General features: G+C 46.4%; 1 protein-coding gene across 1 annotated transcript in view; it reads left to right on the top strand.

Annotated features, from left to right (window-relative positions):
* The window catches only part of tnr (tenascin R (restrictin, janusin)), a 160,674-nt gene extending 148,640 nt beyond the window's left edge, over positions 1-12,034 (top strand). Inside the window, exons 21-23 of the mRNA XM_056293922.1 lie at positions 8,869-9,030; positions 9,916-10,079; positions 11,915-12,034. Coding sequence (XP_056149897.1) covers positions 8,869-9,030; positions 9,916-10,079; positions 11,915-12,034 — 446 coding nt within the window. The remainder of the gene's footprint in view (positions 1-8,868; positions 9,031-9,915; positions 10,080-11,914) is intronic.
* Positions 12,035-12,243: the final 209 nt, after the last annotated feature.

The raw sequence follows: 12,243 nt of genomic DNA, 5'->3' as shown, positions 1-12,243 counted from the left end.
ATGCCATGGTGATCTGTAGTGAGAGTAGTGTGCAGGTTGAGGAGAGGTGGAGGTATGCACTGGAGAGAAGAGGAATGAAGGTCAGGAGGAGCAAGACGGAATACATATATGTGAATGAGAGGGAGGACAGTGGAATGGTGAGGATGCAAGGAGTGGAGGTGACGAAGGCATATTACATCACATTACAGTCATTTAGCGGACGCTTTGATCCAAAGCGACTTACAATAAGTGCATTTAACATAGGAAATCAGGAGAACTACTAGTCATCAGAGGTCATAAGTGCATCTTCTCTCTAAACAAGCATCTAAGTTAAATACTTGGGGTCAACTGTCCAAAGGAACGGGGAGTGCAGAAGAGAGGTGAAGAAGAGAGTGCAGGCAGGGTGGAGTGGGTGGAGAAGAGTGTCAGGAGTGATTTGGGACAAAAGGGTACCAGCAAGAGTTAAAGGGAAGGTTTACATGATGGTTGTTAGACCAGCTATGTTGTATAGTTTAGAGACAGTGGCACTGATGAAAAGACAGGAGGTGGAGCTGGAGGTGGCAGAGTTGAAGATGATAAGATTTTCACTGGAAGTGACGAAGAACGGCAGGATTAGGAACGAGTATATTAGAGGGACCGCTCAAGTTGGACGGTTTGGAGACAAAGCAAGAGAGGCAAGATTGAGATGGTTTGGACATGTGTGGAGGAGAGATGCTGGGTATATTGGGAGAAGGATGCTGAATATGGAGCTGCCAGGGAAGAGGAAAAGAGGAAGGCCAAAGAGGAGGTTTATGGATGTCAAGTCAATTTTATTTGTATAGCCCAATATCACAAATTACAAATTTGCCTCAGTGGATGTGGTGAGAGAGGACATGCAGGTGGCTGGTGTGACAAGATGCAGAGGACAGGAAGAGATGGAAACTGATGATCTGCTGTGGCGACCCCTAACGGGAGCAGCCAAAAGTAGAAGTAGTAGTAGACTTTATGTCTTTACCAATGGTGACAGGCATGGGCACAAGTCCATGAATACTGGGATAAACTCCAGCGCTTTACCTGTGTCCCCCATCCATAGGGTCAGTGGTTGTGTCGGGAAGGGCATCCGACGTAGAATTTTTCCAAATCAGTATGTGGATTGACCAGACCATAACGGATCGGTCGAGGCCGCCATTGGTGCTGTGCCCTCACAGGGTACCGATGGAAACTATAAAATCTGCTGTGGCGACCCCTAAAATACAGGGAACAAGCTGAAAGAAGGACTATATGTCTTTTCCTACCAGCATGTCTAATAAATGCTGACACTGTTTTACGTACTAAGCTGACAGTGAGTGGCAACCTTTTTTTGTTTGTTTTGCACAGTCCGTTTCTCAGTTTTGTAAAGCAGTGTTGCACTACTTAGCCTTCATGTCTTCCTCATGTCAGTAGTGCAGTTAATCAAAGAAATCACCGAGGGGGGACATACCAGCTTTCATCCAGCGAATGTTTATTTTAAGCTTTATTTTATGGAAAAGACATAAAATAATAATGCTGCTTATGTCTCGTACACACACGGAGTAGGCTTTCTTTTAGTGTTTGCCAGCTACTGTGCTCAGCCCTGTCGTTTCATCTGCTCATCCCGTTTTTGTTTTTTTGCCACTTGAAAGTCACCAAGTCTGTCTCTGAACTCGTCGTTCCCTGGAATAACCTGGTAATTGTTTGTCGAGATGCTCTGATTCTGAGACAGAACAGCAGAACACCAGTGCTGTTTTATGAACTGCTGAATATTTCAGCTCGATCTCATTACGGAACAATAATTATATTCATTAGGAAATGTGCAGATGAGCCATGTTTTTTCATGAGCCAGTTTTTATGTTATTGTTTTGGTGTGGATGATTAAAGGAATATATTACATGAATATTTCATTGAGTGGATACTGACCTTGCGAAAAATGCTTTTTGAACTCTTTGTAATTAGAAAAAATAAATCACATTTCGGGAAGATGTATTGGCACTGCACTAGCTGCACACGGCATTAGAAAGAAGCCTGATGTTGTGTATGCCCCAGAACACAAGGTTTTGGAGTAACACACATGGTAATTGGGCTCCTCGAAAAGGTACAACGCAGATGTCTCGGTACACAATGACATAATTTTACTTTTCAATGTGGAATCAAAAGCTCTGTAGCTGTTTCTCACAGCGTTTACGCATCGTGAAAGATTAATGCGTAAAGTAATAGCCATTATTGGCACGGTGGTGCAGTGGTTAGCGCGGTCGCCTCAGAGCAAGAAGGTCCTGGGTTCGAGCCCCGGGGTAGTCCAACCCTGGGGGTCGTCCTCTGTGTGGAGTTTGCATGTTCTCCCCGTGTCTGCGTGGGTTTCTTCTGGGGGCTCCGGTTCCCTCCCACAGTCCAAAGACATGTAGGTCAGGTGAATCGTACTTAATTGTCCCTAGGTGTGTGTGTGTGTGTGTGTGTGTGTGTTGGCCCTGTGATGGCCTGGCGGCCTGTCCAGGGTGTCTCCCCGCCTGCTGCCCAGTGACTGCTGGGATAGGCTCCAGCATCCCCGCGACCCTGAGAGGATAAGTGGTTTGGATGATGGATGGATGGATGGTGATAGCCAGGATAGTTTTCTCCACCCATGCGTTGACTTGGCACCTATCTGTCTAGCAGTAGAAAAAAGTGGTTGCCACAACCTGTTCCTTTATGTTACTGTGTTGTGAAAAATGTACAATACTAGAATATAGACTAAAAACACAAAATGGTGTTCAGGTGGCCTGGCGGTCTATTCCGTCCCATACCAACATGGGGATCGCTGGTTCGAATCCCCGTGTTGCCTCCGGCTTGGTCGGGCATCCCTACAGACACAGTTTGCTGTGTCTGCGGGTAGGAAGCCGGATGTGGGTATGTGTCCTGGTCGCTGCACTAGCGCCTCCTCTGGTCGGTCGGGGCACCTGTTCAGGGGGGGAGGGGGAACTGGGGGGAATAGCGTGGTGATCCTCCCACACGCTACGTCCCCCTGGCGAAACTCCTCACTGTCAGGTGAAAAGAAGCGGCTGGCGACTCCACATGTGTCGCAGGAGGCATTATTTTCGCTTGATTATTTTCTCCTCATATTTTCTGGAGGCAGAAAAGTTGGCAGAATTCGGTTCTGAGGTTCCTCTATCTAAGAAGAGTGTGAGAGTTAATGGCTATAGTGCAGAGGTCAAAGGTTGAAGGCGAAAGTTTTTGTATTACTATCGCTAATACACCTGTGAGCTCACACCTCCAGGCCTTGTAGGGATGTGGTGAACATGGATGCAGACACCATCCATGTGAACTGATGCACAACATCATGAGTGGTAGATCACACTGGACACGTAGGTTTGACATTTTAACCTTTTGGCGAGAGATCCAAAGGACTCGTATCCTGTACTATCAGCAGCGTCGGCATTATGGGCGGGTCTTGGAGGTCCAGGCCCATCCAGTAAGGTCACTGTTGCCCCTCGGCTGAAACTGAAATACTTTTACTGACAGCTATAAGTAAAATTAAATCATTCAGTTTACTAATGGAAGACTCTGCAATGCAAAATCAAGCACTAAACGGTGATAGTTTGCATTCAGAGAACCACTTCCTTTTATTTTTTTAGTTTCGTAGAACCCTTAGGTGGGTGGCACTAATGTGGACAAAGCTCGGATGAGAGAGTAAGTAAGGTCTGCACACTGAAACGCTCCCAAACTCTAATGTATGCGGCAGCGTTTCGATCAGTCAGATCTTCCTCAGGCGTAAACAAAGATAAAACTTAGCGATGTGCAAAAACGTAAGACTCCGGCTGTTCTCGTGGCGAGTTAATGAACCCACTTATGCACCCTGGGAAAACGTCCCCCCTGCTTTGTGCACCGTGCTATTTAACAGTGGTACTGTCTACACTTTGGTAATTGTGGCTGCGTTTCTGGACGAGCACGAACACGGTTGTGTAATTATGCAATCTGTGTACAATGTATAGGTTTGGTCGTTATGTAGAAATGCCTCTTGCAAAATTCTGTATTAAATTTAAAATATTTAATGGCTCCCCTGTGCATCCTAGTCTATAACCTCTGGTGTTGTGGACGTGGTGCGTGCATGCCTGTACGCCCCTCTGTCGTAGTTTATTTCCTTCGTGAAACAAGATAAAAACCATGTGAGGTGAACAAAATGCCCCCCTGTCAAAGTCTATTGCCCGTCCGTTCCTCGTGCTCTGGCGGGTATCAGTCGGCGTCCTGCCAACTGATGCACACACCACGCCTCGTCCCCTGAGCTTTAAAACATCTGGGACATGACAGACATGATCTGGAGCTGCAGTGATACATCTGGTCCGCTGGTTCAAGTACAACAGTTCATGTGACCTGTTTCCGTATCGGCTAAATCAACATACACCCCCCCCAGTCTCTGTGCGCGCACACACACACACACACACACACACACACACACACACACACACACACACACTCACTCCTGGAGTTACTAGACCAGGGCACTGTAGTGTCTAGAGGCTTACATTACTTTTTTTACAGTCTCTCCTAGGGTGCACTTTATCCCTTTGCCTCCCTCTTTTCTGTACCCTCTCCTTTCTTTTACTGTGCTCTCTCTCCTCTCGGCCCATAAAAGCAGCTTAAAGTCACCTCAGGCTGCGGCACATCAAGAGATCCCTGTGTGTATACCCCTACAAAAGTGCCCCACTGTCTGCCACCGGCTTTCTATTAAAACAAGGAACATTGCAACCTGGTTGTACCGCACATCACTGTGTGTTTAGTCTGCTGCATGCAGAAAAGCTGCTCGTGCACACTGTGCACGTGAAGACTGTGGTTCTTGACAGTGGAGTACATGAGCAAGTCACAACGGGAAGATTGCACTCTGCAAAGTATGCATGCTTTGAGTCAACAAAATGTGCATACATCTACATTTCACCGCCACTCGCCCCGATACTAGTGTACACAGTATGACCACAGAAACATGTCTACAGCTGTCACTGTCGCATATATTGTACACTGATATTAAAAAAGAAGCAAGTATTCACTTTATTATTTTATCTTATCATTATGTATTCATTGCTGGGATAGGCTCCAGTATCCCCGCGACCCTGAGAGCAGGATAAGCGGTGTGGATAATGAATGGATGGGTGATTTATCGTCCTGCGTACAACGTTAAACTGCAACCGTCGGGTCGTCGGCGACTAAACCGGCACCCCCACTACAACCCTTGCGTTGTTGTGAGAAGGGTGTGTGGACACCCAGCAGGACTAAAAACAAAACTTGTCAAAGGGCAGATGAGTTCCTCTGTGAACCAACGGCCACCCATACCTGGAGAGGAGATAGGGATGACCAGGTACTCCCCCTACTGGAACACGATGACGACTCAACCTGTTGAGGCATCAGCGGTGCTCCTACGACCTCCATAGGTTGCGGAACTGATGATGATGATGATTTATTGACGATGCGTCTCGTAAAACAAAAAAGGTCTACTCAGTTCTGCAAAGCTCTGCCGTACCACCCAGTTCCTCGCCACACATCCAAATTGGTCATACGTTTTAAATATTCACAATGCACAGCAAGCAGAACCCTTAAGATATGTCGGATTATATGCAGAGTATTATCAACATACAAATGGTTACATGCTGGGTTGATTGCAGTGCAGAAATGTTTGACCTTCATTTTTACTTCTTCCCATTATGCCACTGTTGTAACCCTAAAGAACCATTAGAGCAAACACTGAGCTAATCACCAGCACTACGCACAGCGTAGCCATCTACTGGACGGTATGGAGTCATAAACAGCGTTATTAAACCCAGTCACACTGGAAAGGACGGGTAGTTAAATGGCCGGTAGTAAAGAATATGGAAATTAAGCCTTCATTATTATCTGTTACAGTTTGAAAATGGCCATTTTTATTGCTGCCTTAGGGCAATTTATTCTCTCTACTCACTGACCTTACCCGGTTATGTGCGGAACACAATGTCATTTTGATGATGTAATAATATAAAGAAACCAGTGTGGATGTGTGCAATATGTGATCATTATCCCGCTCCCTCTCCCCCTTTTCTCTTTTAATATTCCCCCTTGTTTCTCCTTAAGTGTGTAAAAAAGGCTGGTAATAAAGCGTTAGTAGATAGTTATGTTGGCAATATAAGAAAAGAGGGGGATACTGCATCCAAATGCATTTTTAATCTCCACAGTTTCTACCAGAATAGTCGGATTCAATACAAACGGGGGGGGGGGCTAATAATTGAAAAAGAACGGATACTGGATTAATTGCTTATGATACCACGATATCGCACAATGAGAATTAGCGTTAACTCTGCGTTTAACAATATGTTATTACAGTAATTGCTTTTCTCAGTCGTCCCCAGGGTCCGTGCACTTTGATTTTATCCGCTTCCCATTGACACATCACAGCGGACCTACTTTACTTTCCCTCATTTCAGCTCCCTATCCCTTATCTGTGCAGGCTCGAGGCTCCCACACTTTTAAAAAGGTCCATTTGATTAAAGTACAATGTGTTGTGTGGCATTTCCGTCTGGGTTAGCCGGGAGGACGGCTCTTCCTCCATACGGACGCTTGTTGTTACTGGTGAAGCCAGTTCCCATCTCTCAGGTCCATGTCGGACCTTATCATCTCAGACTGTGACAAGGTTCAAATGGGCCTAATGTCTGCTGCCTTTAAGATAGTGCACAAAGCTGGCTATCTGAAAAAGTTGTGACATTTCTAGAGAGGACGGAGACCATGTCCACCATCTTTCATAATTCTAATCACTCCACATCAGTTATATTTTCCAGCCACCGTTTGAAATTTATCTTTATCGGAACATAAACTTTCAAAAGAGCAACCGGAAACATATATCTTACTACTACTACTATCACTTTCGGCTGCTGCCATTAGGGGTCGCCACAGCGGATCATCCGTTTCCATCTCTTCCTGTCCTCTAGATCTTCCTCTGACACGCCAGCCACCTGCATGTCCTCTCTTACCACATCCATAAACCTCCTCTTTGGCCTTCCTCTTCCCTGGCAGCTTCATCTTCAGCACCCTTCTCCCAATATACCCAGCATCTCTCCTCCACACATGTCCAAACCATCTCAACCTTGCCTCTCTTGCTTTGTGTCCAAACCATCCAACCTGAGCTGTCCCTCCAATATACCTCACCTAACCTAGGTCATCCGTCAGGATGCCACAAATAGGGTTTCAGTTGCGCATGTCTGTATAAAGCATGGGGCGCTACTCCACATGCAGTTCTATGGTTCTCCGCTAACTGGACATTTTGTGCCTTTCCGTTGTCAAGACGCATTGATCATCTGCAAAGCTAGGACTAGTCTAATGCACTACTAGACTACTGCTAGTAGTCTAGTAGTGCGTTGTCTGATATACTCGTTCCTAATCCTGTCCTCCTTCGTCACTCCCAATGAAAATCTTATCATCTTCATCTCTGCCACCTCCAGCTCCACCTCCTGTCTTTTCATCAGTGCCACAGTCTCCAAACCATATAACATAGCTGGTCTCACAGCCATCTTGTAAACCTTCCCTTTAACTCTTGCTGGTACCCTTCTGTTGCAAATCACTCCTGACACTCTTCTCCACCCACTCCACCCTGCCTGCACTCTCTTCTTCACCTCTCTTCTACACTCCCCGTTACTTTGGACAGTTGACCCCAAGTATTTAGACTCATACGCCTTCATCACCTCTACTCCTTGCATCCTCACCATTCCACTGTCCTCCCTCTCATTCACACATATGTATTTCCAGCTTGCTCCTGCTGACTTTCATTCCTCTTCTCTCAAGTTCTCAAGAAATATATCTCTGACAGGGGAAGAAAAAAAATCCTAACTCAAGTAAGAATTGTCGAGCGTCAAATTAAAACAATCTCAGAATGAATCCAGCAGAGCTTCTTAAAACGTAATGTAAATAAGGCATCAACTAAAATCGACGCTGTCAGCGGAGAATTGGTGGTAGATATGCAGTCACCGAGTTACTGACTCCATGATTGATTAAGCATCTCATAAATTGCAAGTAATCTGTATGTTATAGCCGCCGTGCGTCATTGGTGTCTCGCAAGGCATGGGAGGCATTCATCGGGACCATACAGTTGAATTTAAATGAGTACAAACTCTAATTCATTCCAAGTCAGATTTCTTGAATTGATCCGGTAGATTTCAGATGGCTGCCAGACTCTTTTCTGTCATCAATATTTACTCATTTGCCATCTAGTAGTCGTTAATGCAGTTTGTTGTGCTTGTTAATATAATGTACTTTACTGTGATTTCTTTTACTCGTTTTTCGTTATTTTGTGTCAAGACAGTAACTGGAGCATCCGGGTAGCACAGCGGTCTATTCCATTGCTTACCAACACGGCGATCGGCGGTTCGAATCCCCGTGTTGGTGCCGGCTTGGTCGGGCGTCCCTACAGACACAGCTGGCCATGTCTGTGGGTGGGAAGCCAGATGTGGTTATGTGTCCTGGTCTCTGCACTAGCACCTCCTCTGGTTGGTCGGGGTGCCTGTTCAGTGGGGAGGGGGAGGGGGAACGGGGGGGAGGGGAATAGTGTGATCCTCCCCCGCGCTACGTCCCCCTGGCGAAACTCCTCACTGTCGGGTGAAAGAAGCGGCTGGCGACTCCACATGTATCGGAGGAGGTATGTGTTAGTCTGCAGCCCTCCCCGGATCGGCAGAGGAGGTGGAGCAGCAACCGGGACGGCCTCGGAAGAGTGGGGTAATTGACTAAGTACAACTGGAGAGAGAAAAAAAAGGGGGGGGGGAGCAAAAAAAGAGAGCGAGAGAGCCAGTAACTGGAAATTTGCAGCTTCCTGTCACTGTCATCTGGGAATCAGTGTGCTGTTACATGTCCAGCACCTGCTCTAGTCTTCGTCTGTACTATCTGAAGGGTGATGTAATGTGTGTTGCGTCTCTCCAGGCCTCGACAACATCCAGAAGATTGCTGCTCAGGGCCGTTATGAGCTGCGGATTGACATGAGGGATGGACAGGAGTCGGTCTATGCCAACTATGACAAATTCTCTATTGGAGATGCCCGGAACCTCTACAAGCTCAGGATAGGAGAATACAACGGCACTGCTGGTATGGCCTCAACAAAGGACACACGTCTACGATATCTTCATTTGTAACATCTTGACAAAGTGGTTAGCAGAAAACCTGGGCTTTTTCCTGTGAGCTGTGTGTAATACATTATAATCAGTGTATCCACCTCACAGAGCTCTCTACCGCCCTCTTTTTTACTAAAGAATGAGATGTGACACCATCCACAGCCTACCTGTTCAGTCTAGCGTCACAGGCTGTCATTGCCAATTATTTCACAGTAATGGATCAAACGTCACATTCCCGGCACTAAGAAATTCACTGAGGACCCGAGGATCCAAATTTGAAATATTTCTTCGAATGCTTCTGTGCTGAAGTTTGTGCCCTTATCACATTTTTTACTGTTTCACTGTGCCGTCTTTTCTTAAGAACACGCTGAAGTGAACACTAGCTCATTATCACCTCCGCCATCTGCAGTTTCCCTTCATCCTTTTTTGTCTGTGTTTTTTTCTTTATCTGCCCCTCCCTTCATCCTGCACCGCGTTTTTCTGCCTTATTTCTGTTCTGCCTCTGCTGATCTCTTACACCTCAAACTCCCTTTTCTGCATCCCCACGCATGTCTCTGTCCTCTATAGTACCGATCTGTCAGCATAACCATATGCCAGAATTACCTGTCATCCCCCTGTGTTTATTATTACAGTTTCTCTCTCTCTCCCTCCCTCTCTTCCCATCCCTATCATTTAGCTGCAGGTGATTCAGTGGGCCTCTATCGGGGCATGATTTCGCTCTCTGTCCCTCCTGCATCTCTCCGTTTCATTGTACCTCGGCTCCTCATCATGTTGTTTAGCGCGGCCATATGGCAGCGTCGCCCGACACCCGCTCATGTTCATAACTCATCTTTATAGCCCCTCTCCCATCTCTTCCCAGGTGATTCTCTGAGCTACCATCAGGGCCGGCCCTTCTCCACCAAAGACAGAGACAACGACATCGCTGTCACTAACTGTGCCTTGTCTTACAAAGGAGCCTGGTGGTACAAGAACTGCCACCGGGCAAACCTCAACGGAAAATATGGCGAGTCCAGACACAGTCAGGTCAGCCTTCTTACCCATGAATCGATCGATCGATCAAGCGAGCTGTCAATCAAGTCTTTTGAGTATCAGCACTTAAGCAAACAAATTCAGCTTAATGGCTTTTTGGTTGGATTTGATGCAGTAAAACCCATTAACCTGAGGCTGTGAGGGAGAAAGACAGAAAAAGGAAGACATACACTGAAAGAGCGAGACATTTATTCAGGACGTGAAATGCCTGTACACTATAAATACGATATACTGATATCACAGTATTGCACAGTACATGTACATGTATTGTAAATATGTATTTATGCATGCAGTATTTAGGCATGAAGAGTTGCACATATGCATTTATGTAAAGTTAGATTTTTAGCCACCACTTCTTCCTTTTGTGCTTTGACCATACAAGGAGCCATTTATTTCTCAGATGTTCCATTTCTGAGAGACATTTTTGATGCATTTATTTCGGTCTCACTGTTTACTCGTCCACTTGCAGCGAGTGGCTGTTAAAAGGCCGGTCCCGTCGATGGGCGCCTGGCGTTAGACACGCACTGAACGCCAAGCCTTTCGGGTCTCTCTGCCCACTGCTGGGATGGATGGAGATGAAGTCTTTTTTTTTTTGGCAGGTCTCTACAACGTCTGTGTGTTGTTGTGTGAGAGAAGTGAAGGCGCTGTGTGGGGCTTTGATTAGGCTTCACTACAAAGGCCTTGTAACATCACACAGGCCCCGTTCCTCTTTCTGTCTTTCTCCTTCTTCTAATGACATGAAAAGAAAGCAGACGCACAAAAAGCCAGACAGGGACACAGACAGAGACGCAAAAAATGTGTAAAGCCGAATTAACAAAGAGGAGGAGGTAGTGGAGGATGAGCGGTGGGGGTGGAGGTTGGGTCAAAGAGATAGAATTACATCACTTTTGGTTTTTGTTTGGGGTTTTATTTATTTATTTTTGTTAGATGATCAGAAATTATAATGTTGTCCTGCATCCCAACTTTCGACTGTTCAACTTACGGGTCATGGCTGGCAACACACTGGCGACCTATTTTAGACAGTTTAGATGTTGGATACGCCAACAGCTTGTTTTAAAATCTGATGAAGAAGTAAGAAGAAGTAAGCAAATCCAGCCAAACCAAGACTTGTGTAGTGTAAACAGCCCCCCAAAGTAGATTTTCTTTCCTAATTATCAACGAGTGTAGACAACACAGACTTAATTCACCTTTAAATGCTGTGATAAAATAGAACATTTTCGGTGTCCGGGTGGCATAGCGGTCTATTCTGTTGCCTACCAACATAGGGATCGTCGGTTCGAATCCCCATGTTACCTCCGGCTTGGTTGGGCGTCCTTACAGACACAATTGGCCCTGTCTGGGTGGGAAACCGGATGTGGGTATGTGTCCTGGTCGTTGCACTAGCATCTCCTCTGGTCGGTCTGGGCGCCTGTTCGGGGAGGAAGGGGAACTGGGGGGAATAACATGATCTTCCCACGTGCTACGTCCCCCTGGCGAAACTTCATTGTCAGGTGAAAAGAAGCGGCTGGCGACTCCGCATGTCCCGGAGGAGGCATGTGGTAGTCTACAGCCCTCCCCGGATCAGCAGAGAGGGTGGAGCAGTGACCGGGGCCGGCTCGAAAAATAGGGTAATTGGCCAAGTACAATGGGGAGAAAGGGGGGGGGGGGGTAGAAATAGAATATTTCAGCCATTAGACAGCACTCAGGCCAGTCTTTCAGAACAGCGGGGTCTTGTTCTGTTTTTCCTGAATATATCTGCTACCAAGAACACGCCACGGTGAAGGAAACAAAAAAAAAAAACACGGATTAAATCCAGTCTGGCCCTGTGTGTCCCTTATTCTGTGCAACAGGGGATCAACTGGTACCACTGGAAAGGCCACGAGTTCTCCATTCCCTTCGTGGAGATGAAGATGAGGCCATTCAACTACCGCAGCATCAGCGGCAAGAGGAGAAGGTCAACCCCCGCATAAGTAAAACCGGTCCGTCATACCCGGGGGCCATAGATAAACACAGTTTGGACTATAAATACGTTCCGGCCACAGGCGTGCCATTGATTCAGCTGCACACACGAATTCAACGACTTGATGTAAAGTATCAGCGCTTCTCCTCGACTCAGCCAAGTCTTATTATAAATTGACTTATGTGAAGAATTTTAGAATAACCTGCAAAGAGCATTATG

This window comes from Lampris incognitus, chromosome 14 (assembly GCF_029633865.1).
Source record: "Lampris incognitus isolate fLamInc1 chromosome 14, fLamInc1.hap2, whole genome shotgun sequence".
NCBI classification, from domain to species: domain Eukaryota; kingdom Metazoa; phylum Chordata; class Actinopteri; order Lampriformes; family Lampridae; genus Lampris; species Lampris incognitus.
Note: the sequence above shows the minus strand (reverse complement) of the source record. Positions and strands in the feature narration are given on the sequence as shown.